This window comes from Agelaius tricolor, unplaced genomic scaffold (genome assembly GCF_023055355.1).
Source record: "Agelaius tricolor isolate 1412-34295 unplaced genomic scaffold, bAgeTri1.0.p SCAF_70, whole genome shotgun sequence".
Lineage (NCBI taxonomy): Eukaryota > Metazoa > Chordata > Aves > Passeriformes > Icteridae > Agelaius > Agelaius tricolor.
The window spans coordinates 444982-471898 of NW_027269330.1; the positions used below are offsets into that span (position 1 = coordinate 444982).

The window sequence follows — 26917 nt, forward strand, 5'->3', positions numbered from 1 at the left end:
CCCATGGATTCCAGGATCGCCCCCAGTCCCATGGATGGTCCCATCTCCCCCAGGCTCCAGGCCCCCAAACTCAGCCAGGAGGGAGAGGAAGGTGACGACGATGGTGACGGCCACCACGCCAATGATGACCATGATGACCACCATGACCACCATGACTGTGATAACCGCGATGGCCACCATGACCTCGATGACCACAAAGACCGTGATGACCGCCATGACCGTGATGACCACAAAGACCGTGATGACCGCCATGACCGTGATGACCACCATGATCACCATGACCTAGATGACCACGATAACCACCATAACCATGATGACCACCATGACCTCAATGACCACAATGACTTCAGTGACCTCAATGACCATAATGACAGTGATGACCACCATGACCACGATGACCACAAAGACCATGATGACCACCATGACCTCAATGACCACCGTGACCACGATGACCACAAAGACCATGATGGCCACCATGACCACCATGAGCTCAATGATCTCAATGACCTAGATGACCATAAAGACCACGATGACCACCAGGACCACGATGACCACCATGACCTAGATGACCTCAATGACCACAATGACCACAATGATCTAGATGACCACAAGGACCGTGATGATCACAATGACCTAGATGACCACCATGACCACCATGACCGTGGTGGCTCCTCCCATGGAGATGAAGACAAGGAGAACCTGGATGAGGAGAACCTGGATGAGAAGGATGTGGATGATGAGGAGAACCTGGATGAGGAGAACCTGGATGAGAAGGATGTGGATGATGAGGAGAACCTGGATGAGGAGAACCTGGACGAGAAGGATGTGGATGATGAGGAGAACCTGGATGAGGACCTGGATGATGAGGACCTGTTTGAGGAGGACCTGGATGAGGACGAGGAGCCCCATTTCCACACCAACCCCCTGTTCCAGCACCCGCTGCCCCCGGGGGTGCCCCCCTGGCGTCCCCACGGTGCCACCCTCGATGCCACCCTTGGGTGTCACCCCCCAGGAGCAGCCACCACCGCGGCCTGGGGTGAGTGTGGTCCCCCCAGATTTGGGGGTGAGGGTTGGGTTCATCTCGGGGGGGTCCCCACCAATCCTGATGGGGACCCCCCCCTGTGGTGTCTTCTCCATCCCCAGGACCACCCAGAACCCCAGAATTCGGGGACACCCCGGATCCACCTCTGGAATTTGGGGACCCCCCGGAATTTGGGGACCCCCTGGAATTTGGGGACCCCCCGGAATTTGGGGACCCCCTGGAATTTGGGGACCCCCCCTTGGTGTTTTCTCCTCCCCCAGGACCACCCAGAACCCCGGAATTTGGGGACAGCCCAGATCCGCCTCCGGAATTTGGGGACACCCCGGATCCACCTCTGGAATTTGGGGACCCCTTGGATCCACCCCTGGAATTTGGGGACCCTCCCAAATGGGTGGACTCAAAATGGGGGGGACTGGACCCCCCCACCCCCCTGGAGGAGCCCCCCAGTTCCTGGGACCCCCCAGATTTACCCCAAAAATTGGGACCCCAAATCCCCCCAGAACCCCCAAATTGGCCCCAAAAAGAGGGACCCCAAAAACCCCAAATCCCCCCAGATTTGCCCGAAATCCCCCCAGATTTACCCCAGAAAGTGAGACCCCAAAACCTCCCAGATTTACCCCAAAAAGAGGGACTCCAAAACCTCCCAGAACCCTTCAATGTGCCCCAAAAAGAGGGACCACAAATCCCCCCAGATTTACCCCAAAAAGAGGGACCCCAAAACCCCCAAATCTCTCCAGTTTTGCCCCAAAAGGAGGGACCCCAAAGCCCCCAAATCCCCCCAGTTTTGCCCCAAAAAGAGAGACTCCAAAATCCCCCAGATTTACCCCACAAAGAGGGACCCCAAAACCTCCCAGAACCCCCAAATGTGCCCCTAAAAGAGGGACCCCAAAGACCCCAAAACCTCCCAAATTTATCCCAAAAAGAGGGACCCCAAAGCCCCCAAATCCCCCCAGTTTTACCCCAAAAAGGGAGACCCCAAAACCTCCTAGATTCACCCCAAAAAGGGAGACCCCAAAACCCCCAAATCCTACCAGATTTACCCCAAAAAGGGAGACCCCAGAGCCCCCAAATCCCCCCAAATTTACCCCAAAAAGAGGGACCCCAAAACCTCCCAGAACCCCCAGATTTACCCCAAAACCTCCCAGATTTGCCCCTAAAAGGGAGACCCCAAAACCTCCCAGATTTACCCCAAAAGGAGGGACCCCAAAACCCCCAAATCCCCCCAAGTTTACCCCAAAAAGAGGGACCCCAAAACGTCCCAGAACCCCCAAATTTACCCCAAAAATTGGGACCCCAAATTCCCCCAGAACCCCCAAACTGGCCCCAAAAAGAGGGACCCCAAAACCCCCAAATCCCCCCAGATTTGCCCCTAAAAGAGGGACCCCAAAGACCCCAAATCCGCCCAGATTCACCCCAAAAATGGGAACCCCAAATCCCCCCAAAATGGGGACCCCAAACCCCAAATTTCCCCCCAAAATGGGGGGTCCAGAGCCCCCCCCACCCCCTGACCCCCCTTAAACCCCCCCAAAGCCCCCGGGGCCCCCCCAAAACCCCCCTGAGCCCCCCCAGAACCCTTCAGGACCCCCCAAAAATCCCCCAAAATCTCCCCAGATCCCCCCAGGACCCCCCAAAATCTCCTCTGAGCCCCCCCAAAACCCCTCAGGACCCCCCAGAAATCCCCCAAATCCACCCCAAATCCCCCCAGGACCCCCCAAAATCCCCTCAGGACCCCCCCAAAATCCCCCAAATCCACCCCAAATCCTTCCAGGACCCCCCAAAATCCCCTCAGGACCTCCCCAAATCCCCCCAAATCCACCCCAAATCCCCCCAAATCCACCCCAAATCCCCCCAGGACCCCCCAGGACCCCCCCCGAGCCCCGGGATTTTTGGGGGGTCACCCCCTGACCCCGAGGAGCCGCCCCCCAAAACCAGCCCGGACCGGGACCCCCTCGGGTGAGGAACCCCCCGAGACCCCAGACCCAAATGGGGACCCCCAGACCCAACTGGGGACCCCCAAACCCTTCCTGACCCCCCCCTCCGAGCCCCCAGACCCATTTGGGACCCCCTCCCTTTTCCCCCATTGTCCCCCCCCAATTTGGGGACCCCAAATCCCCCCTGGACCCCCCCAAAATCCGCATTTCCCTCCGAAAAATCCCATTTTTTTTTTCCCCAAAATCCCCAATTTTCCCACCCCAAAATCCTTTCCCCGACCTCTCATTTTTCCCCAAAAAATCCCCTTTTTCCCTCATTTTTTTCCCCCCAAATTCCCATTTATTTTTCCCCAAAACCCCATGGCTTTTTTGTCCCAAAACCCCATTTTCCCCCCAAAAAATCCCATTTTCCCTCCTGAATCCCAATTATTTTTTCCCAAAACCCCTTTGTTTTTTCCCCAAAAAATTCCCATTATTTCCCCCCAAAATCCCATTTATTTTCCCAAAAAGATAATTTTCTTTTCAAAAAAATCCCCATTCCCCCCCTCAAAATTCCTATTTTCCTCCCTATTTCTTCCCCCAAAATCCCCATTTTTCTTCCCAAAATTCCCAATTTTTCCTTCCCAAACCCCCAAATTTTCCCCCGAAATCCCCATTTTTCACCCCAAAATTCCCATTTCCCCCTATTTTTTCCCCAAAATCTCATTTTTTTGCCCCATTTTCCCCACCCAGGGAGGACCCTGAGGCCCTGGCCCGGCGCCTTTTCCGCCTGGACGGGGTCAGGAAGTCCCAGGTGGCCTCGTACCTGCGCAAGGAGTGAGAGTTTGGGGGGAAAAAACGGGAATTTGGGAAAATTGGGGGAAAAATGGGAATTTTGGGAGGAAAATATTGAATTTTGGGCGGAGAAATGGGGAAAAAATGGGATTTTTTTGGGGGAAAAATGGGGATTTTGGGAGGAAAAATTTGAATTTTGGGGGGAGAAATTGGGGAAGAAAAGGGATTTTTTTGGGGGGAAATGGGGATTTTGGGGGGAAAAAAGGGGAATTTTGAGGGGGGGAAATGGGGAATTTTTTTGGGGGAAAATGGGGATTTGCGAAGGGAAAATGGGGATTTTTGGGAAGAAAAATGAGGGTTTTGGGGGAGAAATTGGAGGGAAAATGTGAATTTTGGGGAAAAAATTGGAATTTTGGGGGGAGGAAAATGGGGGTTTAGTGGGGAGAAAAATGGGGATTTTGAGGGGAAAAAGTGAATTTTGGGGGGAAAAATGAGGATTTTTTTGGCGGGAATCGTGGGGTTTTTTGGGGCATTGAGGATTTTTGTGGGAATTGAGGATTTTGGGGTGGGAATTGAGGATCTTTTGTCGAAAAATTGCGAATTTTGGGGGAAAAAGAAAAGCAAATTTTGTGCAGAAAAATGAGGATTTGGGGGGAGAAAATGAGGATTTTTTTGGCGGGAATCGTGGGATTTTTTGGGGATTTTGTGGGGAATTGTGGGGTTTTTTTGGGAATTGAGGATTTTGGGGTGGGAATTGAGGATTTTGGGGTGGGAATCGAGGATTTTGGGGTGGGAATTGAGGATTTTGGTCCCAAATTTTCCCTCCCAGCACGGAGTTCAGCGCTCGGGTGGCGCGGGAGTACCTGGAGCTCTTCCAGTTCCAGGGGCTGAGCCTGGAGCAGGCCCTGAGGTGAGAATTGGGGGAAAATTGGGAATTTTGGGGGGATTTGGGACTTTTGGGGATTTTTGGGATGATTTGGGGATGATTTTGGGGGAATTTGGGGGAGATTTTTTGGATTTTTTGAGAGATTTGGGGCTGTTTTGGGGGGAATTTGGGGGATTTTTGGGGTGGGTTTTGGGGGAGTTTGGGAGATTTTTTGGGGGGGATTTTGGGGCAATTTTGGGATGGATTTGGGGCTTATTTGGGGGGGATTTTTTGGGGGAATTTTTGGGGGGAATTTGGCGATTTTTGTGAGGAAATTTGAGGGAGTTTGGAGCGATTTTGGGGGGGATTTTTTTGGGGTGAGATTTGGGGGATTTTTGGAACGATTTTGGGGAAATTTGGGGGGATTTTTTGAGAGGGATTTGGGGGATTTTTGGGGGGATTTTTTTGAGGGAATTTGGGGTGGTTTTTTGAGGGAATTTGGGGTGTTTTTTTGAGGAAATTGGGGGCAGTTTGAGGGAATTTGGGGTGGGTTTTTGGGGTATTTCAGGTGGGTTTGGGGTGGGTTTGGGCTGTTTCAGGCTGGTTTTGGGGGTGTTTTGGGGTCACTTTTTGGGGTTTTGGGGTCACTTTTTGGGGTTTTGGGGTGTTTTGGGGTCACTTTTGGGGTTTTTTTGGGGTTTTGGGATCACTTTTGGGGTTTTTTGGTGGTTTTGGGGTTACTTTTTGGGGTTTTGGGGGTGTTTTGGGGTCACTTTTGGGGTTTTTTGGTGGTTTTGGGGTTGGTTTTGGGGGTGTTTTGGGGTCACTTTTGGGGTGTTTTGGGGTCACTTTTGGGGTTTTTTGGTGGTTTTGGGGTCACTTTTTGGGGTTTTGGGGGTGTTTTGGGGTCACTTTTTGGGGTTTTGGGGTCACTTTTTGGGGTTTTGGGGTGTTTTGGGGTCACTTTTGGGGTTTTGGGGTCACTTTTGGGGTTTTTTGGGGGTTTTGGGGTGTTCCAGGCAGTTCCTGCGGGCCCTGGTGCTCTCGGGGGAGACCCAGGAGCGCGAGCGAGTCCTGGGGCACTTCTCGAGCCGCTTCCACCGCTGCAACCCCGGCGCCTTTCCCTCGGCTGGTGAGAGCCAAAACCACCCCAAATCCACCCCAAAACCCACCCTAAATACCCCAAATCCACCCCAAATCCCTGCTGCAACCCTGGGGCTTTTCCTTCTGCTGGTGAGACCCCAAATCCACCCCAAAACCGACCCTAAATACCCTAAACTGACCCCAAATCCCCGCTGCAACCCCAGCACCTTTCCCTCGGCTGGTGAGACCCCAAATCCACCCCAAAACCGACCCTAAATACCCCAAACCCACCCCAAATCCCCGCTGCAACCCCAGCGCCTTTCCCTCGGCTGGTGAGACCCCAAAACCACCCCAAAACCCACCCTAAATACCCCAAACTGACCCCAAATCCCTGCTGCAACCCCGGGGTGTTTCCCTCGGCTGGTGAGACCCCAAAACTGACCCTAAATACCCTAAACCCGACCCTAAATACCCCAAACTCACCCCAAATCCCTGCTGCAACCCCGGGGCTTTTCCTTCTGCTGGTGAGACCCCAAAACTGACCCTAAATACCCTAAAACCGACCCCAAATCCCCGCTGCAACCCCAGGGATTTTCCTTCTGCTGGTGAGACCCCAAATCCACCCCAAAACCCACCCTAAATACCCCAAACCCACCCCAAATCCCTGCTGCAACCCTGGGGTGTTTCCCTCGGCTGGTGAGACACCAAATCCACCCCAAAACCGACCCTAAATACCCCAAACCCACCCCAAATCCCCACTGCAACCCTGGGGTGTTTCCTTCATCTGGTGAGAGCTAAAACCACCCCAAAACCCACCCTAAATACCCTAAAACTGACCCTAAATACTCCAAATCCACCCCAAATCCCTGCTGCAACCCCGGCGCCTTTCCCTCGGCTGGTGAGACCCCAAAACTGACCCTAAATACCCCAAACCTACCCCAAATCCCTGCTGCAACCCCGGCGCCTTTCCTTCATCTGGTGAGAGCTAAAACCACCCCAAAACCAACCCTAAATACCCCAAACTCACCCCAAATCCCTGCTGCAACTCCAGGGCTTTTCCTTCTGCTGGTGAGACCCCAAAACCGACCCTAAATACCCTAAAACTGACCCCAAATCCACCCCAAATCCCTGCTGCAAACCTGGCACCTTTCCCTCGGCTGGTGAGACCCTAAAACGAAGCCTAAATACCCAAAACTGACCCTAAATACCCAAAACTGACCCTAAATACCCCAAACCCACCCCAAATCCCTGCTGCAACCCCAGGGCTTTTCCTTCTGCTGACGAGACCCCAAACCCACCCCAAAACCGACCCTAAACACCCCAAATCCACCCCAAAACCGACCCTAAACACCCCAAATCCAGCCCTTTAGGGGATTTGGGATCCTCTGGGGGGGGTTTGGGGTCCCTTTAGGGGATTTGGGGTCCCCTGAAACCCCAAATCCCCCCAGACTCCGTTCACACCCTCACCTGCGCCCTGATGCTGCTCAACACCGACCTGCACGGCCAGGTGAGGAACCCCAAAAAAACCCCAAAAAAAAAACCCCAAAAAACCCCCCAAAAAAACCCCAAAAAACCCCCCAAAAAACCCCAAAACCCCCCCCAAAAAACCCCAAAAACCCCAAAAAAAAAACCCCAAAAAAACCTGAAAAAAACCCCCCCAAAAACCCCAAAAAACCCCCCAAAAAACCCCAAAAAATCCCCAAAAAAACTCAAAAAAAAAAACCCCAAAAAAAAAACCCAAAAAAACCCCTAAAACCTCAAATACCCCAAATCCCCTGAAATATCCCCCCCCCAAAAAAATAAATTTAAAAACCCCCAAACCCAGAAAAATCCCAAATCATCCCAAATCCCAAAGTGAGCCCCAGATCACAAAAAGGGATAAAGGGATTTTGGGGTTTGGGGGTTTTTGGGGTTTTGGGGTTTGGGGTTTTGGGGCGGGTTGGGGATGGATTTGGGGTGGTTTTAGGATTTTGGGGCAGATTTGGGGTTTTGGGGGCCGATTTGGGCTTTTTCAGGTGGATTTGGGATTTTGGGGACGATTTGGGGTGGATTTGGGGTGAATCATCCCCGGGGTTCCCTTCTGGGGTTTTCCCCCTTTTTGGGGTAATTTTGGGGCAGTTTGGGGTTGATTTTGGGGCAGATTTGGGGTGAATCATCCCCGGGGTTCCCTTTTGGGTTTTTCCCCTTTTTTTGGGTTGATTTTGGGGCCAATTTGGGTTGCAGATTTGGGGCAGCTTTGGGGCAAATTCAGGGTTTTTTTTTTAACATTTTTGGGTTGATTTTGGGGCGTTTTGGAGCATTTAGGGGCAGATTTGGGGTGGGTTTTGGGGTTTTTCCCGTTTTTGGGGTAATTTTGGGGCAGTTTGGGGTTGATTTTGGGGCAGATTTGGGGTGAATCATCCCCGGGGTTCCCTTTTGGGATTTTCCCATTTTTAGGGTGATTTCTGAGCAGTTTTGGGGCCGATTTGGGGCAGATTTGGGTCGGTTTTGGTGCGAATCATCCCTGGGTTTCCCTTTTGGGTTTTTCCCCCTTTTTTTGGGTTGATTTTGGGGCCAATTTGGGTTGCAGATTTGGGGCAGCTTTGGGGCAAATTCAGGGGGTTTTTTTTAACATTTTTGGGTTGATTTTGGGGCGTTTTGGAGCATTTAGGGGCGGTTTAGGGGCAGATTTGGGGTGGGTTTTGGGGTTTTTCCCCTTTTTGGGGTGACTTTGCCCCCGTCCCGCAGCGCCTGGGCCGGGCCATGAGCAGCTCTGAGTTCGTGACCAACCTGAGTGGGATGATGGACGGGCAGGACTTCCCTCGGGAGCAGCTCAAGGTACCCAAAAACCCCCCAAAAAACCCCAAAAATATCCTAAAAATTCCTAAAAAAATCCCCCCCAAAAAACCCTAAAAATTCCTTAAAAAATCCTAAAAAAATCCCCCCAAAAAACCCAAAAATATCCTAAAAATTCCTTAAAAAATCCTAAAAAAATCCCCCCAAAACCCCCCAAAAATCCTAAAAATTCCTAAAATAATCCTAAAAAAATCCCCCCCAAAAAAATCCTAAAAATTCCTAAAAAAATCCTAGACAAAATCCCCCCAAAAAACCCTAAAAATTCCTTAAAAAATACTAAAAAAATCCCCCCAAAAAACCCTAAAAATTCCTTAAAAAATCCTAAAATAATCCTAAAAAAATCCCCCCAAAAAACCCAAAAATATCCTAAAAATTCCTTAAAAAATCCTAAAAAAATACCCCCCAAAATCCCCCAAAAAATCCTTTAAAAATCCCCCCAAAATAGCCCAAAAGTCCTAAAAAAAATCCCCCCAGAAAATCCTAAAAAAATCTGAAAAAATACCCCAAAAATATCCGAAAAAAATCCCAGAAAAATCCTAAAAAAAATCCTAAAAAATAATATAAAATCCTTAAAAAAATCCCAAAAATCCTAACAAAAATCCTTTAAAAAGACCCACAAAAGCCCCCAAAATGGGAAAAAAAATCCTAAAAAAATCCTAAGAAAATTCCCCCAAAAAATCTGAAAAAAAAAACCCAGAAAAACCCCAAAAAATCTTTAAAAAATCCCAAAAAATCCTAAAAAAATCTGAAAAAATCCCAGAAAAATCTGAAAAAATATCCCAAAAAAATATCCCCCAAAAATCCCAAAAGATCTTAAAAAACCCTAAAAAAATCCCAATTTTTCCCCTCAGGCTCTGTACGGTTCCATCCGCAGCCGGAAACTGGAATGGGCAACGTGAGAGGGGATTTGGGGGATTTTGGGGGGAATTTATGGGATTTTGGTTGAATTTTATGGGATTTGGGTTGGATTTTGTGGGGTTTTGGGTTGGATTTTGTGGGGTTTTGGGGCTGGATTTTATGGGATTTGGGTTGGATTTTGGGGCTGGATTTTATGGGATTTGGGTGTTGAATTTATGGGATTTGGGTTGGGTTTTAAGGGATTTGGGTTGGATTTTGTGGGATTTTCTTCAATTTCACCACCAATTTTATGGGATTTTTGTGGGAATTTTGTGGGATTTGAGTCAGATTTTACGGGATTTTGATGACGAATTTATGGGGTTTTCTGGGATTTTTGTGAGATTTGTGCTGGGGTTTTTTGGCGTTTTGGGATTTTCTGGGATTTTCTGCTGTTTCCCCTCCAGTTTAATGGGATTTCCTTGGGATTTCCACAGGGACGACGAGGACGAGCCCGGGGCCGATTCCCAAAAGGCCAAAAAAGCCCCAAAATTCCCAAATCCCGAAATTCCCCCAGAACTTCTGGGGGGCTCCGGCCCCGCCCGCAGGGGGGTCCTGGCCAGGAAGGTCCTGGCAGAGAGCGACGGCAAAAAGGGTCAGTTTGGGGCATTTTGGGGATTTTAATGGGATTTGGGGGAATTTAATGGGATTTGGGGGAATTTATTGGGATTTGGGGTGGAGTTAATGGGATTTTTGTGGGAATTTAACGGGATTCTGTTGGGGGTATTTTAGGGCTGGATTTGGGGGAATTTAATGGGATTTTGTAGGAATTTAATGGGATCTGGGGGAATTTAATGGGATTGGGGCTGGACTTGTGGGAGTTTAATGGGATTTGGGGGATTTTGTGGGAATTTAATGGGATTTGGGGTGGAGTTAATGGGATTTTGTTGGGGATATTTTAGGGCTGGTTCTGGGTTGGTTTGGGGGAATTTAATGGAATTTTGTAGGAATTTAATGGGATCTGGGTGAAATTTAATGGGATTTTGTGGTAGTTTAATGGGATCTGGGCTGGATTTATGGGGATTTCATGGGATTTGGAGGAGAATTTAATGGGATTTTGCTTGGAGTATTTTAGGATTTAACAATTTTGGGATTTCCCCACAGCTCCATGGGGCTGGCGGGGCTGGTTTGGGGTGAAATTTAATGGGATTTTGTGGTAGTTTAATGGGATTTTGTGGTAATTTGATGGGATTTGGGCTGGATTTATGGGGAATTCAATGGGATTTGGAGGAGAATTTAATGGGATTTTGTTTAGAGTATTTTAGGATTTAACAATTCTGAGGTTTCCCCGCAGCTCCGTGGGGCCGGCGGGGCTGGTTTGGGGTGAAATTTAATGGGATTTGGGCTGGATTTGTGGGGAATTCAATGGGATTTTGTGGTAGTTTAATGGGACTTTGTGGTAATTTAATGGGATTTTGTGGTAGTTTAATGGGACTTTGTGGTAATTTAATGGGATTTTGTGGTAATTTAATGGGATTTGGGCTGGATTTATGGGGATTTCATGGGATTTGGAGGTGAATGGGATTTTGCTTGGGGTATTTTAGGATTTAATAATTTTGGGATTTCCCCACAGCTCCGTGGGGCCGGCAGGGCTGGTTTGGGGCGAAATTTAATGGGATTTGGGCTGGATTTGTGGGGAATTCAATGGGATTTTGTGGTAATTTAATGGGATTTTGTGGTAGTTTAATGGGATCTGGGCTGGATTTATGGGGATTCAATGGGATTTGGAGGAGAATTTAATGGGATTTTGTGGTAGTTTAATGGGATTTTGTGGTAATTTAATGGGATTTCGTTTGGGGTATTTCAGGATTTAACAATTCTGGGCTTTCCCCGCAGCTCCGTGGGGCCGGCGGGGCTGGCTTGGGGTGAAATTTAATGGGATTTTGTGGTAATTTAATGGGATTTTGTGGTAATTTAATGGGATTTTGTGGTAATTTAACGGGATTTTGTGGTAGTTTAATGGGATTTGGGCTGGATTTATGGGAATTTCATGGGATTTGGAGGTGAATGGGATTTCGCTTGGGGTATTTTAGGGTTTAATGACAATTTTGGGGTTTCCCCGCAGCTCCATGGGGCCGGCGGGGCTGGAAGCGTTTCGGGGCCGAGCTGCGGGGGCCCCTCCTGGTGCTGCAGAGGGACCCCCCCGAGGGCCCCGAGGAGGTTCTGGGGCTGCCCCACGCCCTGGCCCAGCCCCACCCCAAATACACCAAACGCCCCCACGTGTTCCTGCTGCGCACCGGGGACCGCCGGGAGTTCCTCTGCCAGGCACAGTAAGGGACAAAAATCAAAAATAAAAAACCCCAAAAACACTAAAAAGAAGGAAGTCCTAAAAAAAACCCTAAAAAAATTATTACAAATACGGCAAAAAATGGTGAAGCTGGGAAAAAAAAATCCCGTAAGGATAAATGGCTCGGAAAGGGTTAAAAAAAACCGAGATGCTAAAAAAATATCCTAAAAAAGTCATTAAAAAATACCCCCCAAAAAAACCCTAAAAATTCCTTTAAAAATCCTAAAAAAATCCCCCCAAAAATCCCTTAAAAATCCCCCCCAAAAATCCCTTAAAAATCCCCCCCAAAAATCCCTTAAAAATCCCCCTCAAAAATCCCTTAAAATCCCCCCCAAAAATCCCTTAAAAATCCCCCCCCAAAATCCCTTTAAAATCCCCCCAAAAATCCCTTAAAAGTCCCCCCAAAAATCCCCCCCAAAAATCCCTTAAAAATCCCCCCAAAAATCCCTTAAAAATCCCCCCAAAAATCCCTTAAAAACCCCCCCAAAAATCCCTTAAAAATCCCCCCAAAAATCCCTTAAAAATCCCCCCAAAAATCCCTTAAAAATCCTCCTCAAAAATCCCTTAAAAATCCCCCCCAAAAATCCCTTAAAAATCCCCCCCAAAAATCCCTTAAAAATCCCCCCAAAAATCCCTTAAAAATCCCCCCCAAAAATCCCTTTAAAATCCCCCCCAAAAATCCCTTAAAAATCCCCCCAAAAATCCCTTAAAAATCCCCCCAAAAATCCCTTTAAAATCCCCCCAAAAATCCCTTAAAAATCCTCCCAAAATAGCCCAAAAATCCTAAAAAAAAAAGAATTTTTTTTAGGAAAAAATTCTACAAAAAAATGTAGAATCCTGAAAAAATGCGAAATCCTAAAAAAATGAGAAGTTTGGGAAAAATCCCGATTCTTGAAAAAGCCCCAAATATGGGAAAAATCCCAAATATAGGAAAAATCCTAAATATGGGAAAAATCCCAAATATGGGAAAAATCCCAAATATGGAAAAAAAACCCCCAAATATGGGAAAAAATCCCAAATATGGAGAAAATCCCAAATATGGAAAAAAATCCCAAATATGGAAACCCCCCACCCAAATATGGAAAAAAATCCCAAATATGGAAAAAACCCCAAATATGGAAAAAAACCCCAAATATGGAAAAAATCCCAAAATAAAAAAAAACCAAACCCAAATACGGAAAAAAATTTCAAATCCTAAAAAGAATCCCAAATTCTAAAGAAAGCCTAAATGCTAAAAAAATCCCAAATCCTAAAACAAAATCCCAAATCTGGAAAAAATCCCAAAAGGCTAAATGGCTCAGAAAGCACAAAAAGCCTGAAAAAGCCATGAAAAAAAAAATCCCACAAATCCTAAAAAATCACAAATCCTAAAAAAAATATTTGGGATATTTTTGGGGTATTTTAGGGGTAATTTTGGGCTATTTTGGGGGATAATTTTGGGATATTTTAAGGGCAATTTTAGGGGTATTTGGGAGGGTAATTTTGGGATATTTTAAGGGATATTTGGGGGTATTTTGGGGAGTACTTTGGGGGTTATTTTTGGGGTATATTTGGGGTTTTTTTTGATATTTGTGGGGCATTTTTGGGGCGTGGTTTTGGGGTATGTTTTGGGGTATTTGGGGGGATTTTAGGAGTATTTAGGGGGTATTTTTGTGGTAATTTTGGGGTCTTTTGGGGCTATTTTTGGGTGTATTTTGGGGGGGAATTTTTTGCGATATTTGGGGTCACTCAGGGTTATTTGGGGTTTTTGCAGTATCTGGGACATCTGCAGGTTTTGGGGTATTTTTTGGGTTATTCGGGGTCTGTTTGGGGGGGTATTTTCTGGATAATTTTTGGGAACGTTTTTTGGGGACATTTTTGGGCCATTGGGAGTTTTTGCAATATTTGGGGTATCTGTGGGGTTTTTGGGGGGCTGTTTGGGGTTTTTTATTTACATTATTTGGGTCGTTTGAGGGTTTCGCCATATTTGGGACTTTGGGAGCGTTCGGGTGGGCGTGACGTCACCGGTGACATCACGATGACGTCACGGTGACGTCGCAGGAGCGCCCTGGAGCTGTCCCAGTGGGTGTTTGGGATCAACGCGGCCGCCGCCCTCTGCTCGTCGCCCCCGTTCCCCGCGGCCGTGGGGTCCCAGCGCCGCTTCGTGAGACCCATCCTGCCCTCGGCGCCCAGCCGCTGCCCCCCGGTGAGAAACACCCCAAAAACCACCCCAAAAACACCCAAAAATCCCCCAAAAATCCCATAGAAATGTCCCATCCTGCCCTCGGCGCCCAGCCGCTGCCCCCCGGTGAGAAACACCCCAAAAACCGCCCCAAAAACACCCAAAAAACACCCCAAAAATCCCATAGAAATGTCCCATCCTGCCCTTGGCCTCCAGCTGCTGCCCCTGGTGAGAAACACCCCAAAAACCACCCCAAAAACCCCCAAAAATATCCCAAAAATCCCATAGAAATGTCCCATAGAAATGTCCCACAGGAACCCCAAATCCCATAGGAACCCCAAATACCTCAAATGCCCCAAAAAGCCCAAAACCCCCAAATTTGGGCTGTGCCACCCCAATGTCCCTTTGTCGCTCCCAGGTCCCCAATGTTCCCAAATGTCCCCAATGTCCCCAAACGTCCTTAATGTCCCCAGTGATGTCCCCAATGTCCCCAAATGTCCCCAGGAGCAGCAGCAGTGCCAGCTGCGCCGCTGGTTGGGGACAGTGACCCCAATGTCCCCAATGTCCCCAATGTCCCCAGGAGCAGCAGCAGTGCCAGCTGCGCCGCTGGTTGGGGACAGTGACGTGCCAGCTCCTGGAGCACCAGCGGCTCCTGCCCGAGGGACGGGGACGGGAGCAGGAGGAGCACCGGGCACACGGGGACTTCCTGCGCCACGAGGTGACAGTGGGGACAATGGGGACAATGGGGACATTGGGGACAATGGGGACATTGGGGACAATGGGGGCAATGGGGACATTGGGGACAATGGGGGCAATGGGGGCAATGGGGACAATGGGGACAATGGGGGCAATGGGGACAATGGGGGCAATGGGGACACTGGGGACAATGGGGACAATGGGGACACTGGGGACACTGGGGACAATGGGGGCAATGGGGACATTGGGGACAATGGGGGCAATGGGGGCAATGGGGGCAATGGGGACAATGGGGGCAATGGGGACACTGGGGAGACTGGGGAGACTGGGGACAATGGGGGCAATGGGGACATTGGGACAATGGGGACACCAGGGGACAGTGGGGATATTGGGGACATTGGGATGGCACAGGAACATCGGGGACATTGGGACATTGGGGACATTGGGACAATGGGGACACTGGGGACATTGGGGTGGCACAGGGACACTGGGGGGAATGGGGGCAATGAGGACAATGGGGACATAGGGGACATTGAGGGATTGGGGACAATGGGAACATTGGGGGACATTGAGGACAATGGGGGCAATGGTGACGGTGGGGACATTGAGGGACTGGGGACATTGAGGACAATGGGGACCTTTGGGACAGTGGGGACATTTCGGGGCGCTGGGACGTTGGGGACAATGGGGACCTTTGGGGACACTGGATCGAGGGCAATGGGAACAGTGGGGACACCAGGGAGTGACACAGTGACCGGGAGGAGGGGGGGGGGTGACCCGGTGACACTGGGAGGTGCCACCCCGGTGCCATTCAGGTGACAGGGGGATGGTGCCACCCTGGTGCCACCCCGGTGCCACCCCGTGACCCGCGTGTCCCCTGTCCCCGCAGCGCCAGCGCTGCCTCACCTACGTGCAGGCGCTGGGGGCGTGGCTGCGCGGGGACAGCGGTGACAGCGCCGCCCTCGGGGACAGCGCGGAGCTCGGGGACATCCCCGAGGACGCCCTTGGGGACAGCCCCGAGTGTCCCCACGGCCCCGCGCCGCTCACCAAGTGCCACTCGAGCCCCTCGCTGGTGCCGGAGCCGCCCCCGGGCCGCGTGCGGCGCCACATCTCGGAGCGCAGGGCCACCCGTGTCACTGTCCCCAAGCGCCACCGCGACCGCCCATGACACCCACCAATGTGTCACTGTGACTGTCCCCAGTGTCCCCAGTGTCACTGTCACTGTCCCCAATGTCACTGTCACTGTCCCCAATGTGCCACTGTCACATCTCGGAGCGCAGGGCCACCCGTGTCACTGTCCCCAAGCGCCACCGCGACCGCCTGTGACACCCACCAATGTCACTGTCACATCTCGGAGCGCAGGGCCACCCGTGTCACTGTCCCCAAGCGCCACCGCGACCGCCTGTGACACCCACCAATGTCACTGTCACTGTCCCCAATGTCACTGTCACTGTCCCCAATGTGTCACTGTCACATCTCGGAGCGCAGGGCCACCCGTGTCACTGTCCCCAAGTGCCACCAGGACTGGCCTGTGACAGACCTAGATTGTCCCCAAGTGCCACCCAGACTGGCTGTGACACCCCTGTGGGGACCCTGTGACAGAGACACCCCCAAGTGCCACCCCTGTGACAGGGACAGTCCCCAATGTCCCCTCCCTGGGACACTTTTAAGTGCCACTCCCTGTGACAAGGACACTCCAAATGTCCCCTCCCTGTGACAGGGACACCCCAAAGTGCCACCCCTGTGACAGGGACAGTCCCCAGTGTCCCCTCTGTAGGACAAGGGACACTTTAAGTGCCACTCCCTGTGACAAGGACACCCCCAAGTGCCACCCCCTGTGACAGGGACACTCCCAATGTCCCCACCCCAATGTCCCCAATGTTGTCCCCAATGTCCCCTTTCCCCCCCCCCCTTGGTACGAGACTTTTTTGGGGGGTCCTGCTCTGAGCTCCCCCCGGGATTGGGAACAACTCAGGGAAATGCCAAAAAATCCCAAAATTCCCCGTTCCCAAAAATTCCCCGTTCCCAAAAAATCCCAATCCCAAAAATCCCATTCCCAAAGGAATTTGGGGCAGAATTTTGGAAACTCTGGGGGGAATTTGGGACTTTTTTTTGGGGGGGGGGGGGGGGGGAATTTGGGATCCCCCCGCTGTGGTTGTGCAATAAAGGTTCAGAATTCCGGAATTTTGGAGAATTTTGGGAATTTTGGGGTGGGGGAGGGAGGAATTTTTGGGGAGAGGGAAAATGGGGATGGATTTCTGGGAATTCCAGCTTCTCCCAAATTCCCACGGGTGACGAGCCCCAAAATCCCCAAAAAAAAAGCCTCAAAATCCCAAACTAAGTCCTGGATCCCAAATTCCTGGATCCCAAATTCCCCAATCCCAAACTCTTTGATCCCAAACTCCTGAAACCCCAAATTCCTGGACCCTAAATTCCCAGATCCCAAACTCTTGGGATCTCAATTTCCCAGATCCCAAACTCCTGGGATCCCAAACTCTTTGATCCCAAATTCCCTGATCCAAACTCCCCAATCCCAAAATTCCTGGACCCCAAACTCCTGGGTCCAAATTCCCCGATCCCAAACTCTTGGGACCCCAAACTCCCCAATCCCAAATCCCCCGATCCCAAACCCTCCAATCCATCCCCAACTCCTGTCAGGTCCTTGTGGGATCAGGGGGATTTTGGGCCATCCTGGGGTTTATTGGCTGTGGGACCCCAAACCCGCCCCGGCCCCACAAACCCAACTGGGGAGGGACAGCAAGGATGGGCTGGGGACACTGGGGACACCGGGGGAGGCTGGGGGGCTTGGGAAGGTCCTGGAGGACATTTGGGAAGGTTCTGGAGAACATTGAGTGATCCTGGAGGCCACAGGAGGTTCCTGGAGGCCATGGGGAGGTTCTGGAGAACTTTGGGTGATCCTGGAGATCATGAGATCATGGGAAGGTTCCTGAAGGTCCCCGAGGTGTCCTGGAGGCCGTGGGAAGGTTCTGAAGAACGTTGAGTGATCCTGGAGGCCGTGGTCAGGTTCTGGAGGCCACAGGAGGATCCTGGAGGTCCCCGAGGTGTCTTGGAGGCCGTGGGGAGGTTCTGGAGAACACTGGGTGCTCCTGGAGGCCACAGGAGGTTCCTGGAGATCATGGGAAGGTTCTGGAGGCCACAGGAGGTTCTTGGAGGCCGTGGGGAGGTTCTGGAGAACACTGGGTGCTCGTGGAGGCCATGGGAAGGTTCTGGAGGCCATGGGAAGGTTCTGGAGGCCACAGGAGGTTCCTGGAGGCCACCGGAGGTTCCTGGAGGCCACGGGAGGTTCCTGGAGGCCATGGGAAGGTTCTGGAGGTCACAGGAGGTTCCTGGAGGCCACAGGAGGTTCCTGGAGGCCACGGGAGGTTCCTGGAGGCCATGGGGAGGTTCTGGAGAACATTGGGTGCTCCTGGAGGCCACAGGAGGTTCCTGGAGGCCACGGGAGGTTCCTGGAGGCCATGGGAAGGTTCTGGAGGCCATGGGGAGGTTCTGGAGAACATTGGGTGCTCCTGGAGGCCACGGGAGGTTCCTGGAGGCCACGGGAGGTTCCTGGAGGCCCCCGGGCTGTCCCGCAGGCGTCCCCGGTGGCTCAGAGCCCCTCGGGGCGCTGGTACTGCCAGAAGGCGATGTCCCCGTCGTCCCCGCAGGACGCCAGCAGCCCCGGCTCCCGCGGGTGCCAGGCCACCCCGTTGGCGTCCTGGGCGTGCGCCCGCGGCACGTGGGCAGCCAGGCTGAACGTCACCGGGGAGCCCGGGGACACCGGGGACACCTCCTCAAACACCCGCACGGCGTCGTCACCGCACGCCGTGGCCACCGCGCCCGTCAGGTGACACCTGGGGACATGGGGACAGGGTCAAGAGACACCTGGGGACACGGGGAAAGGGGCAGGTGACACCTGGGGACATGGGGACAGGGGCAGGTGACAGCTGGGGACACGGGGACAGGGACAGGTGACACCTGGGGACACAGGGAGGGCACAGGTGGCACCCGGAGAGGGGAAAGGGGACAGGTGGAACCTGGGGACATGTGGCACATGAGCAAAGACAGGGACAAGGAGGGGACAAGTGGCACATGGGGACACAGGGAGGGGACAGAGGGGTCATAGAGGGGACAGGTGGCACCTGGGCAGGGACAGGGTCATGGAGGGGACAGGTGGCACCTGGAGAGGTGGGGTCAGGGAGGTGGCACCCGGAGGGTCACAGGGCCCCAGCGAGGTGTCCCCAGCTGTCCCCAATGTCCCCATGCTCACCAGGCCACGTCGTAGATGCTGCGCCCATGGTAGCCGGACAGGGTGCAGACACACTGCCAGCTGTGCTCCGAGCCAGCGCCTGGGGACACACAGGGGACACACAGGGGACATCAGGGACAGCACAGACAGCGGGGTGTCCGCCCCCACAGGGCGTGGTCATCGCTGCAGGACACGAGTCCCTGTCCCCATCCCTGTCCCTGTCCCCTGTCCCCATCCCTGTCCCTGCTGTCCCCATGTCACCAGTGTCCCCCATGTCCTCAATGTCCCCATGTCCCTCACCGTGTCCCTGTCCCTGCTGTCCCCAATGTCCCATGTCCCTCACCGTGTCCCTGTCCCTGATGTCCCCATGTCCCCAATGTCCCCCTGTCCCTGCTGTCCCCATGTCCCTCACCGTGTCCCTGGCTGCGCTGCCACATGCACAGAGTGCGGTCAGTGCTGCAGGACACCAGTCCCTGTCCCCAATGTCCCCCTGTCCCTGCTGTCCCCATGTCCCCAGTGTCCCTCACCGTGTCCCTGCTGTCCCCAATGTCCCCATGTCCCCATCCATGTCCCCATGTCCCTCACCATGTCCCTGTCCCTGCTGTCCCCATGTCCCCATGTCCCTCACCGTGTCCCTGGCTGCGCTGCCACACGCGCAGGGTGCGGTCATCGCTGCAGGACACCAGGCGCTGGCCCGAGCGCTCCCAGGCCACTGCCCACACGGTGGACGTGTGTCCCTCCAGGGTGGCACAGCACACCCAGTCGTCCTCGTCCTCGCGGTACAGCCGCACCGTGTCATCGTAGCTGGCACTGGCCAGCAGCTGGGGACAGCAACGGGGACATCAGGGGGACTGGGGACACTGGGGATATTGGGGACACAGGGGACAGGAATGGGTCCCTGGCAGGATTTGGGGGTCTTTGGGGTCCCTGTGGGAGTTTGGGGTGTCCCAGGTGGCCCCAGCATCCCCCAGACGTGTCCCCAGCTGTGTCCCCAGGTACCTCCTGGCTGGGGTGCCACACCACGTGTTTGACGTCCTGGCTGTGGGCGCTCAGCACGCTGACACACTCGAACTCCTGCTCCTCCTCGTCCACTGCAGGGACAGCGGGGACACGGGGTCAGCGTGGGGTCAGTGAGGGGTCACGGGGGTCAGTGTGGGGTCACGGGGGTCAGTGAGGGGTCACAGGGGTCACTGGTCAGTGCTCACCCTCCCAGACCCAGACGCTCTTGTCACGGCTGCAGGTGGCCAGCAGCGACCCCGAGGGTGCCCAGGCCACCGACTTCACCTCATTCTCGTGGCCCTCCAGCGTGGCCACCACCTGTGGGGACAGGGCACCGTGACACGGGGGGACACGGGGTGGGGAAGGGTCTGGGGGACACAGGGGACAATGGGGACACATTGGGTAACACAGCAGGGGTGTTACAGGTGACAATGGGGGGCACCCGGGTGATGCTGAGGTGACACTGAGGGGATACAGGTGGCATCGGAGGGACACAGGTGACACTGTGGGGGTGACACAGGTGACACTGGGGGGGTGACACAGGTGACACTGGGGAGGTGACACAGGTGCCACCAGTGGCAGTGTCCCACCTCGAAGCCGTGCTCGTGGCGCCTCCAGACGCAGGTGGTGCCATCGAAGCTGGCCGAGGCCAGGAACTGCCCGCACGGTGACCAGGCCACGCGGCGCACGGTGCGCTGGTGCCCGTCCGCCAGCACCGCCCGGCACGCCCAGCCCGAGCCTGGCACGGGACAGGGACGGGGACAGTGAGGGGACACCGGGGACAGAGCCCGGCCAGCGCCGTGTGCATCCCGCTCCTCCCGCCCCAGACTCGCACGGTTCGGGCCCGTTCCCGTTCCCCGCTCACCCTCCTGGCCCCACACTCGCACGGTCCGGTCCCGTTCCCATTCCCGTTCCCATTCCCGGTCCTGGTTTCCCCGTTCCCCGCTCACCCTCCCGGCCCCATATCCTCACGGTCCGGTCCCCGCCGCAGGACGCCAGCAGGGCCCCGCTGGGGCTCCAGGCCAGGGCCCAGCAGCGGGACTCGGGGTGCGCGGACACCCGGCACAGCAGCGACAGCGCCTCGGGCATGGCGGCACCGGCACCGGAACCGACCGCGGGCCCGGAGCGGCGCCGGAAGCGGAACAGAAGCGGAAGCGGAAGCGCGGCCGGGCGGGGCGGGGCCGTGAGGAGGGCCCGGAGCCGCTGCCGGGGCCCGGCGGGGTCGGGATCGGCACCGGCACCGCCTGTCCCGGGATCGGCACCGGCGCCGCCTGTCCCGGGGCCGCTGTCGGGGATCGGGGCCGGGCTCAGCGCGTTCCGAGCGACCGGGATCGGTGTCAGAAGCCACTGCCGGTGAACCCGGGGCGGGTGTCGGGGGTCCCGGAGCCCGTACCGGTGACCTCAGGGCCAGTACCGGTTATCCCGGAGGGGTGTCAGGGGTCCAGGAACCGGTACCGGTTATCCCTGCGCGGGTGTCGGTGACGCGGAGAGGGTGCCGGGAGTCGGGAACCGGTACCGGGGATCCCGGGGCGGTGCCAGGGGTCCCGGCGCCGGTACCGGTTATCCCGGAGGGCTGTCGGGGGTCCCGGAACCAGTAGCGGTGCCCCGGAGCGGGTGTCGGTGACGCGGGGAGGGTGCCGCAGGTCGGGAACCGGTACCGGGGATCCCGGAACCAGTACCAGTTACCCCAGGGCCGGTATAGGGTACCCCGGGCCGGTGTCGGGGGTCCTGGAGCAGGTGCTGGTGACCCGGAACAGCTCCCGGTGATCCGGAGTGGGTGTCGGTGACCGGTACCGGGACCCGGAGCAGGTGTCCATTACCCCAGTGCCGGTACCGGTGACCCGGAGCTGGTGTCACTGCCCCGGTCCTGGTGACCCAGGGCTGGTGTCCATTACCCCAGTGCCGGTCCCGGTTCCAGTCCCGGTGCCGGTTCCGGTGACCCAGGGCCAGTGTCCGTAACCCTTGCGCCAGTCTCAGTCCCAGCGCCGTTCCTGTTTCCAGTCTCAGTTCCAGTCTCAGTCCCAGTCCCGTTCCTGTTTCCAGTCTCAGTTCCAGTCCTGTCCCGGTGACCCAGACCAGGTGTCCGTAACCCCAGTGCCGGTCCTGGTTCCATTCCCGGTGCTGGTCCCGGTTCCATTCCCCGTGCCGGTCCCGGTTCCAGTCCCGGTGCTGGTTCCAGTCTCAGTTCCAGTCCTGGTCCTGGTGACCCAGAGCTGGTGTCTGTAACCCCGATCCTGGCCCCAGTTCCATTCCCAGTTCCAGTCCCGGTGCCGTTCCTGTTTCCCGTCCCAGTTCCAGTCCTGGTGCTGGCTCCATTCCCAGTTCCAGTCCCGGTTCCAGTCCCGGTTCCAGTGACCCAGGGCTGGTGTCCGTAACCCCAGTCCCGGTTCCATTCCTGGTTCCATTCCTGGTTCCAGTCCCATTCCCGGTCCCAGTGCCGGTTCCAGTCTCAGTCCCAGTCCTGGTGACCCAGGGCCGGCATCTGTAACCCCGGTACCGGTCCCGGTTCCATTCCCAGTTCCATTCCTGGCGCCGGTTCCAGTGCCCCAGGGCCGGTGTCCGTAACCCCGGTACCGGTCCCGGTTCCAGTGCCCCAGGGCCGGTGTCCATAACCCCGGTACCGGTCCCGGTTCCAGCGCTGGTTCCAGTGCCCCAGGGCCGGTGTCCGTAACCCCGTTCCCGTTCCCGTTCCCGTCCCCGCCATGTACGCGGCGGGCGCGGCGGGCCCGGTTCCGTCGCGGCGCCGTGGCGCGGCGCTGCCCAAGCAGCCGGAGCGCAGCCTGGCGTCGGCGCTGCCGGGGGCGCTGGCGATCACCGCGCTCTGCACCGCGCTGGCCGAGCCCGCCTGGCTGCGCATCCACGGCGGCACCTGCGCCCGCCAGGAGCTGGGCGTGGCCGACGTGCTGGGCTTCGTGCAGCCCGAGCTGCTCCGAGGTGAGCGCGGCGCTTCCGGAACGTTCCGTGGCGTTCCGTCCCTTCCTGAGCCTCCTGTGCCCTTCCTGAGCCTCCTGGGTCCTTCTGTCCCCTTCCAGAACCTTCTGTCCCTTCTGTCCCCTTCCAGAACCTTCTGTCCCTTCTGTGCCCTTCCAGAACCTTCTGTCTCTTCTGTCCCTTCTTGAGCCTTCCATGGCTTTCTGTCCCCTCTGGAACCTTCTGTGTCCTTCTATCCCTTCCAGAGCCTTCTGTGTCCTTTTGTTCCCTTCCAGACCCTTCCAGAACCTTCTGTGTCCTTCTGTGTCCTTTTGTTCCCTTCCAGACCTTTCCAGAACCTTCTGTGTTCTTCTGTGTCCATCTGTCCCTTCCAGTCCTTTCTTGTCCCTTCCAAAACCTTCTGTGGTCTTCCAGTGCCTTCTGTCCCTTCCAGAACCCTCCAGAACCTTCTGTGGTCTTCCAGTGCCTTCTGTCCCTTCCAGAACCTTCTGTGGCCTTCCGTTCCTTCTGTCCCCTTCCGGAACCTCCTGTCCCCTTTTGGAACCTTCTGTGTCCTTCTATGTCCATCTGTCCCTTCCAGTCCTTTCTGTCCCTTCCAGAACCTTCTGTGGCCTTCCAGTCTCCTCTGTTCCTTCCAGACCTTTTTGTCCATTTCCAGAACCTTCTCTCCTCTCCCTCCTCCCTCCCCATTCCCGTGGAATTTCCCGTTCCCATTTTTCCAGCCTTGCTCCTCCCCCTCGGGCGCAGGGACTCACCCCTAATTAACAACTCACCCCTAATTAATGACCTGTCCCTGATTAGCAACTCACTCACCCCTAATTAACGAGCTATTCCTAATCAATGAGCTATCCCTAATTACAGGGGTTGGCTCAAAGGGGTGGTGTTGGCATTTAAAGGAATGTTTGGATTTGTTGCCCCCAAAAAAATCCCCCCAAAATTCCCCCCAAAAATCTCCCCAAACCTTCCCCTTTTCCACCCCAAATTTTCTTTTTTTTTTTTGGGAAAAAAATCAGATTTTTTTTTTGTGCAGAAACTCGGATTCTTTTGCTGTAAAATCGGATTTTTTGTTAAAACACCCAAATTTTCTTGCCTCTAATCCCGTTTTTTCCCATTTTTTTTCCCCTTTTTTCCCCCCAGATTTCTGCATGAACCCACAGACGGTGCTGCTGCTCCGGGTCATTGCTGCTTTCTGCTTCCTGGGCATCCTGTGCAGCCTCGGCGCTTTCCTGCTCGACGTCTTCGGGCCCAAACACCCGGCCCTGAAAATCACCCGGCGCTACGCCTTCGCCCACATCCTCACAGGTGGGGCCACTCCAAAAATTTAAAAAAAAACAGTGGTGAAATTCTATCCAAAAATCCCCAAAAATTTCCAAAAAATTAAAAAAAAAAGTGGTGAAGTTCCACCCAAAAATCCCCCAAAAATCCCCCCAGAATTAAAAAAACCACAGTGGAATTCCACCCAAAAATCCACTGGAAATTAAAAAAAAAAAGCAACAAAATTCCCCCCCCCAAAATCCACATTCATTCCCATTTTTTCCCATTTTCTCCCAATCTAGCCAATCTTTTCCCATTTTTTTTTCCCAATCCAACCCATTTTTCCATGTTTTTCCCCAATCTAGCCAATTTTTTCCCATTTTTCCAGTCCTGCAGTGTGCAGCCATGATCAGGTTCTGCTCCTGGGCTTTGGAGCTGCTCCTGGAGACCCCAGACGCCAAACCTACCCCAGCTTTACCCATTTTTGGATGTTCTTCCCATTTTTTTCCAACTTTTCCCAAATCTAACCCATATTTTTCACGTTTTTTCCCAAATCCAACCCAATTTGCCCCATTTTCCCAGTCCTGCAGTGGCCACGGTGATCGGGTTCTGCTCCTGGGTCTCGGAGCTGCTCCTGGAGACCCCAGACCCCACACCCACCCCATTTTTTCCCATTTTTTCCCATTTTTTCCCATTTTTTCCCATTTTTTCCCATTTTTCCCCATTTTTCCCCATTTTTTCCCATTTTTCCCATTTTTTTCCCATTTTTTCCCATTTTTTCCCATTTTTTTCCCATTTTTCCCCAAATCCAACCCAATTTTCCCCATTTTCCCAGTCCTGCAGTGGCCACGGTGATCGGGTTCTGCTCCTGGGCCTCGGAGCTGCTCCTGGAGACCCCAGACCCCACACCCACCACATTTTTTCCCATTTTTCCCATTTTTTCCCATTTTTTTCCCATTTTTTCCCATTTTTTCCCATTTTTTTCCCATTTTTTTCCCATTTTTCCCCAAATCCAACCCAATTTTCCCCATTTTCCCAGTCCTGCAGTGGCCATGGTGATCAGGTTCTGCTCCTGGGCCTCGGAGCTGCTCCTGGAGACCCCAGACCGCAAACCCACCCATTTTTTCCCATTTTTTCCCCCATTTTTTCCAACTTTTCCCAAATCTAACCCAATTTCCCCCATTTTTCCCAGTCCTGCAGTGCGCCACGGTGATCGGGTTCTGCTACTGGGCCTCGGAGCTGCTCCTGGCGCAGCAGCAGCAGCACAAGAAGTACCACGGCTCCCAGGTGTTCGTCACCTTCGCCGTCAGCTTCTACCTGGTGGCCGGGGCGGGCGGCGCCTCCATCCTGGCCACGGCCGCCAACCTGCTCCGGCACTACCCCAGCGAGGAGGAGGAGCAGGCCCTGGAGCTGCTCTCCGAGATGGAGGAGGCCGAGCCCTACGGGCCCGACTACGAGGTGGTCAACCAGTTCCAGCCGCCGCCCGCGTACACGCCCTGATGGCGGCCGGCGCGGTGGTGGCCACCGTGATGGCGGCCAGCGTGATGGGTGGTCACCTTGATTGCAGTCATCATCATCGTGGTCATCGTGATGGTGGCCACCATGATGGCGATCACCTTGATCATGGTCATCGTGATGGTGGCCACCATGATGGCGGTCACCTTGATCATGGTCATCGTGATGGTGGCCACCATGATGGCGGTCACCTTGATCATGGTCATCGTGATGGTGGCCACCGTGATGGGTGGTCACCTTGATTGCAGTCACCATCATCGTGGTCATCGTGATGGTGGCCTCCATGATGGTGGTCACCTTGATCCCGGTCACCATGATTGTGGTCATCATGGTGGTGGCCACCATCATCCTGATCACCTTGATCCTGGTCACCGTGATCACCATGATCATGATCAGCGGGGTGGTGGCCACCTTGATGGCAGACATTGGGGTGGTGGCCACCTTGATCATGGCCATCGTGATGGTGGCCACCTTGATTGCAGTCACCTTGATCACGGCCATCGTGATGGTGGCCACCATGATGGCGGTCAGCATGATGGGTGATCACCTTGATCGCAGTCGCCATCATCGTGGTCATCCTGATGGTGGCCACCATGATGGCGGTCACCTTGATCCTGGTCACCATGATCACCATGATCATGATCAGCGGGGTGGTGGCCACCTTGATGGCAGACATTGTGGTGGTGGCGACCTTGATCCCGGTCAGCGTGATGGGTGGTCACCTTGATTGTGGTCACCTTGATCATGGTCATCATGGTGGTGGCCACCATCATCCTGATCACCTTGATCCTGGTCACCGTGATCGTGGTCATCATGGTGGTGGCCACCACGATTGTGCTCACCTTGATCCCAGTCACTGTGATCCTGGTCATCGTGATGGCAGCCACTGTGATGGCGGTCAGCGGGGTGGTGGCCACCTTGATCCCGGTCACCATGATCACCATGGTCATGGTCATCGTGATGGTGGCCACCATGATCGTGGTCACCTTGATTGTGGTCACTGTGATCATGGTCATCATGATCATGATCATTGCCATGGCGGTCATTGTGATCGTGGCCACCGTCATCACGGTCACCTTGATTGTGGTCATCACGATGGTGGCCACCATGATGGTGGTGGATGGACAGAGAGGCCAGATTGTCCCCATGGGGCTGGGGTGATGTCAGGAGGTTCTTCCAGGGGAGGATCTGTCCAGCTGGGTCCTGGGAGATGTTCCAGCAAAGGATTTCTCCAGGTGGATCTCTGGAGGTTCTTCCAGGGGAGGATCTGTCCCTGTGGATCCCAGGAACTCTTCCAGCAAAGGATTTCTCTGGATGGATCCCAGGAGCTCTTTCACCAAACTGTTTGTCCAGGTGGACCCTGAGAGCTCCAAGAGCTCCAAGAGCTCTCACAGAGGATTTCTC

At 54.2% G+C, this 26917-nt stretch overlaps 4 protein-coding genes and 1 long non-coding RNA gene across 16 annotated transcripts; 3 read left to right on the plus strand and 2 right to left on the minus strand.

Annotated features, from left to right (window-relative positions):
• The first annotated feature begins 3 nt into the window (after positions 1-3).
• On the plus strand, positions 4-16752 carry LOC139585158 (PH and SEC7 domain-containing protein 4-like). 3 transcript variants are annotated; one of them, XR_011676972.1, is made up of 14 exons: positions 4-1036; positions 1144-2995; positions 3706-3789; positions 4577-4657; positions 5632-5744; positions 7144-7202; positions 8423-8512; positions 9382-9425; positions 9862-10019; positions 11490-11694; positions 13752-13896; positions 14453-14590; positions 15458-16238; positions 16395-16752. XR_011676972.1 is itself a non-coding variant. In XM_071417652.1 (14 exons), the coding sequence occupies exons 1-14, from the start codon at positions 4-6 to the stop codon at positions 15734-15736; spliced, it is 4086 nt and encodes a 1361-aa protein (XP_071273753.1). In that variant the 3' UTR covers positions 15737-16752. The 3 variants fall into 3 exon arrangements, 2 of the variants coding, with proteins under 2 accessions (XP_071273753.1, XP_071273754.1); XM_071417652.1 differs by having other exon boundaries at positions 1144-1907; positions 2103-2995; positions 15458-16752; XM_071417653.1 differs by lacking the exons at positions 15458-16238; positions 16395-16752 and having other exon boundaries at positions 13752-13998; positions 14453-14588.
• A 495-nt stretch (positions 16753-17247) lies between these two features.
• CIAO1 (cytosolic iron-sulfur assembly component 1) lies at positions 17248-20979 on the minus strand. 2 transcript variants are annotated; one of them, XR_011676984.1, is made up of 8 exons: positions 20764-20979; positions 20404-20552; positions 20020-20131; positions 19814-19905; positions 19443-19635; positions 18836-18914; positions 18112-18419; positions 17248-17831 (listed from the first exon to the last, which is right to left on the minus strand). XR_011676984.1 is itself a non-coding variant. In XM_071417675.1 (7 exons), the coding sequence occupies exons 1-7, from the start codon at positions 20900-20902 to the stop codon at positions 18176-18178; spliced, it is 1008 nt and encodes a 335-aa protein (XP_071273776.1). In that variant the 5' UTR covers positions 20903-20979; the 3' UTR covers positions 17248-18175. The 2 variants fall into 2 exon arrangements, 1 of the variants encoding a protein (XP_071273776.1); XM_071417675.1 differs by having other exon boundaries at positions 17248-18419.
• Positions 20980-22515: 1536 nt separating this feature from the next.
• Positions 22516-26091, plus strand: TMEM127 (transmembrane protein 127). 4 transcript variants are annotated; one of them, XR_011676985.1, is made up of 5 exons: positions 22516-22747; positions 23882-24046; positions 25191-25525; positions 25647-25704; positions 25735-25778. XR_011676985.1 is itself a non-coding variant. In XM_071417686.1 (4 exons), exons 1-3 carry the CDS (start codon positions 22516-22518, stop codon positions 25496-25498), a joined length of 705 nt encoding a protein of 234 aa, XP_071273787.1. In that variant the 3' UTR covers positions 25499-25533; positions 25995-26091. The 4 variants fall into 4 exon arrangements, 3 of the variants coding, with proteins under 3 accessions (XP_071273787.1, XP_071273786.1, XP_071273785.1); XM_071417686.1 differs by lacking the exons at positions 25647-25704; positions 25735-25778 and adding an exon at positions 25995-26091 and having other exon boundaries at positions 25191-25533; XM_071417685.1 differs by lacking the exon at positions 25735-25778 and having other exon boundaries at positions 25647-25713.
• LOC139585177 (uncharacterized) lies at positions 22754-23685 on the plus strand. The gene is made up of 2 exons (XR_011676987.1): positions 22754-23127; positions 23178-23685. It is a non-coding gene; the product is annotated as an uncharacterized lncRNA (long non-coding RNA).
• Positions 25577-26680, minus strand: LOC139585173 (uncharacterized). 6 transcript variants are annotated; one of them, XM_071417679.1, is made up of 3 exons: positions 26236-26680; positions 25735-26120; positions 25577-25704 (listed from the first exon to the last, which is right to left on the minus strand). In XM_071417679.1, the coding sequence occupies exons 1-3, from the start codon at positions 26659-26661 to the stop codon at positions 25701-25703; spliced, it is 816 nt and encodes a 271-aa protein (XP_071273780.1). In that variant the 5' UTR covers positions 26662-26680; the 3' UTR covers positions 25577-25700. The 6 variants fall into 6 exon arrangements, with proteins under 6 accessions (XP_071273780.1, XP_071273781.1, XP_071273783.1 ...); XM_071417680.1 differs by having other exon boundaries at positions 25698-25810; positions 25871-26120; XM_071417682.1 differs by lacking the exon at positions 25577-25704 and having other exon boundaries at positions 25716-25810; positions 25955-26120.
• Positions 26681-26917: the final 237 nt, after the last annotated feature.

What these genes read in the sequence shown, in the direction of transcription:
- LOC139585158 (XM_071417652.1), top strand. Translation starts at nt 4, where the DNA reads ATGGATTCCAGGATCGCCCCCAGTCCCATGGATGGTCCCATCTCCCCC. An exon ending in CCGGACCGGGACCCCCTCGG is followed by an intron (nt 2,996 to 3,705) that starts GTGAGGAACCCC and finishes TTCCCCACCCAG; the next exon opens with GGAGGACCCTGAGGCCCTGG. An exon ending in CGGAAACTGGAATGGGCAAC is followed by an intron (nt 9,426 to 9,861) that starts GTGAGAGGGGAT and finishes GGATTTCCACAG; the next exon opens with GGACGACGAGGACGAGCCCG.
- CIAO1 (XM_071417675.1), bottom strand. Translation starts at nt 20,902, where the DNA reads ATGCCCGAGGCGCTGTCGCTGCTGTGCCGGGTGTCCGCGCACCCCGAG. An exon ending in GAGGATATGGGGCCGGGAGG is followed by an intron (nt 20,553 to 20,763) that starts GTGAGCGGGGAA and finishes GTCCCGTGCCAG; the next exon opens with GCTCGGGCTGGGCGTGCCGG. An exon ending in GCCACGAGCACGGCTTCGAG is followed by an intron (nt 20,132 to 20,403) that starts GTGGGACACTGC and finishes CTGTCCCCACAG; the next exon opens with GTGGTGGCCACGCTGGAGGG.
- TMEM127 (XM_071417686.1), top strand. Translation starts at nt 22,516, where the DNA reads ATGTACGCGGCGGGCGCGGCGGGCCCGGTTCCGTCGCGGCGCCGTGGC. An exon ending in GCAGCCCGAGCTGCTCCGAG is followed by an intron (nt 22,748 to 23,881) that starts GTGAGCGCGGCG and finishes TTTTCCCCCCAG; the next exon opens with ATTTCTGCATGAACCCACAG. An exon ending in CTTCGCCCACATCCTCACAG is followed by an intron (nt 24,047 to 25,190) that starts GTGGGGCCACTC and finishes CATTTTTCCCAG; the next exon opens with TCCTGCAGTGCGCCACGGTG.
- LOC139585173 (XM_071417678.1), bottom strand. Translation starts at nt 26,661, where the DNA reads ATGGGGACAATCTGGCCTCTCTGTCCATCCACCACCATCATGGTGGCC. An exon ending in TCAAGGTGACCACAATCAAG is followed by an intron (nt 26,121 to 26,235) that starts GTGACCACCCAT and finishes ACCAGGATCAAG; the next exon opens with GTGACCGCCATCATGGTGGC.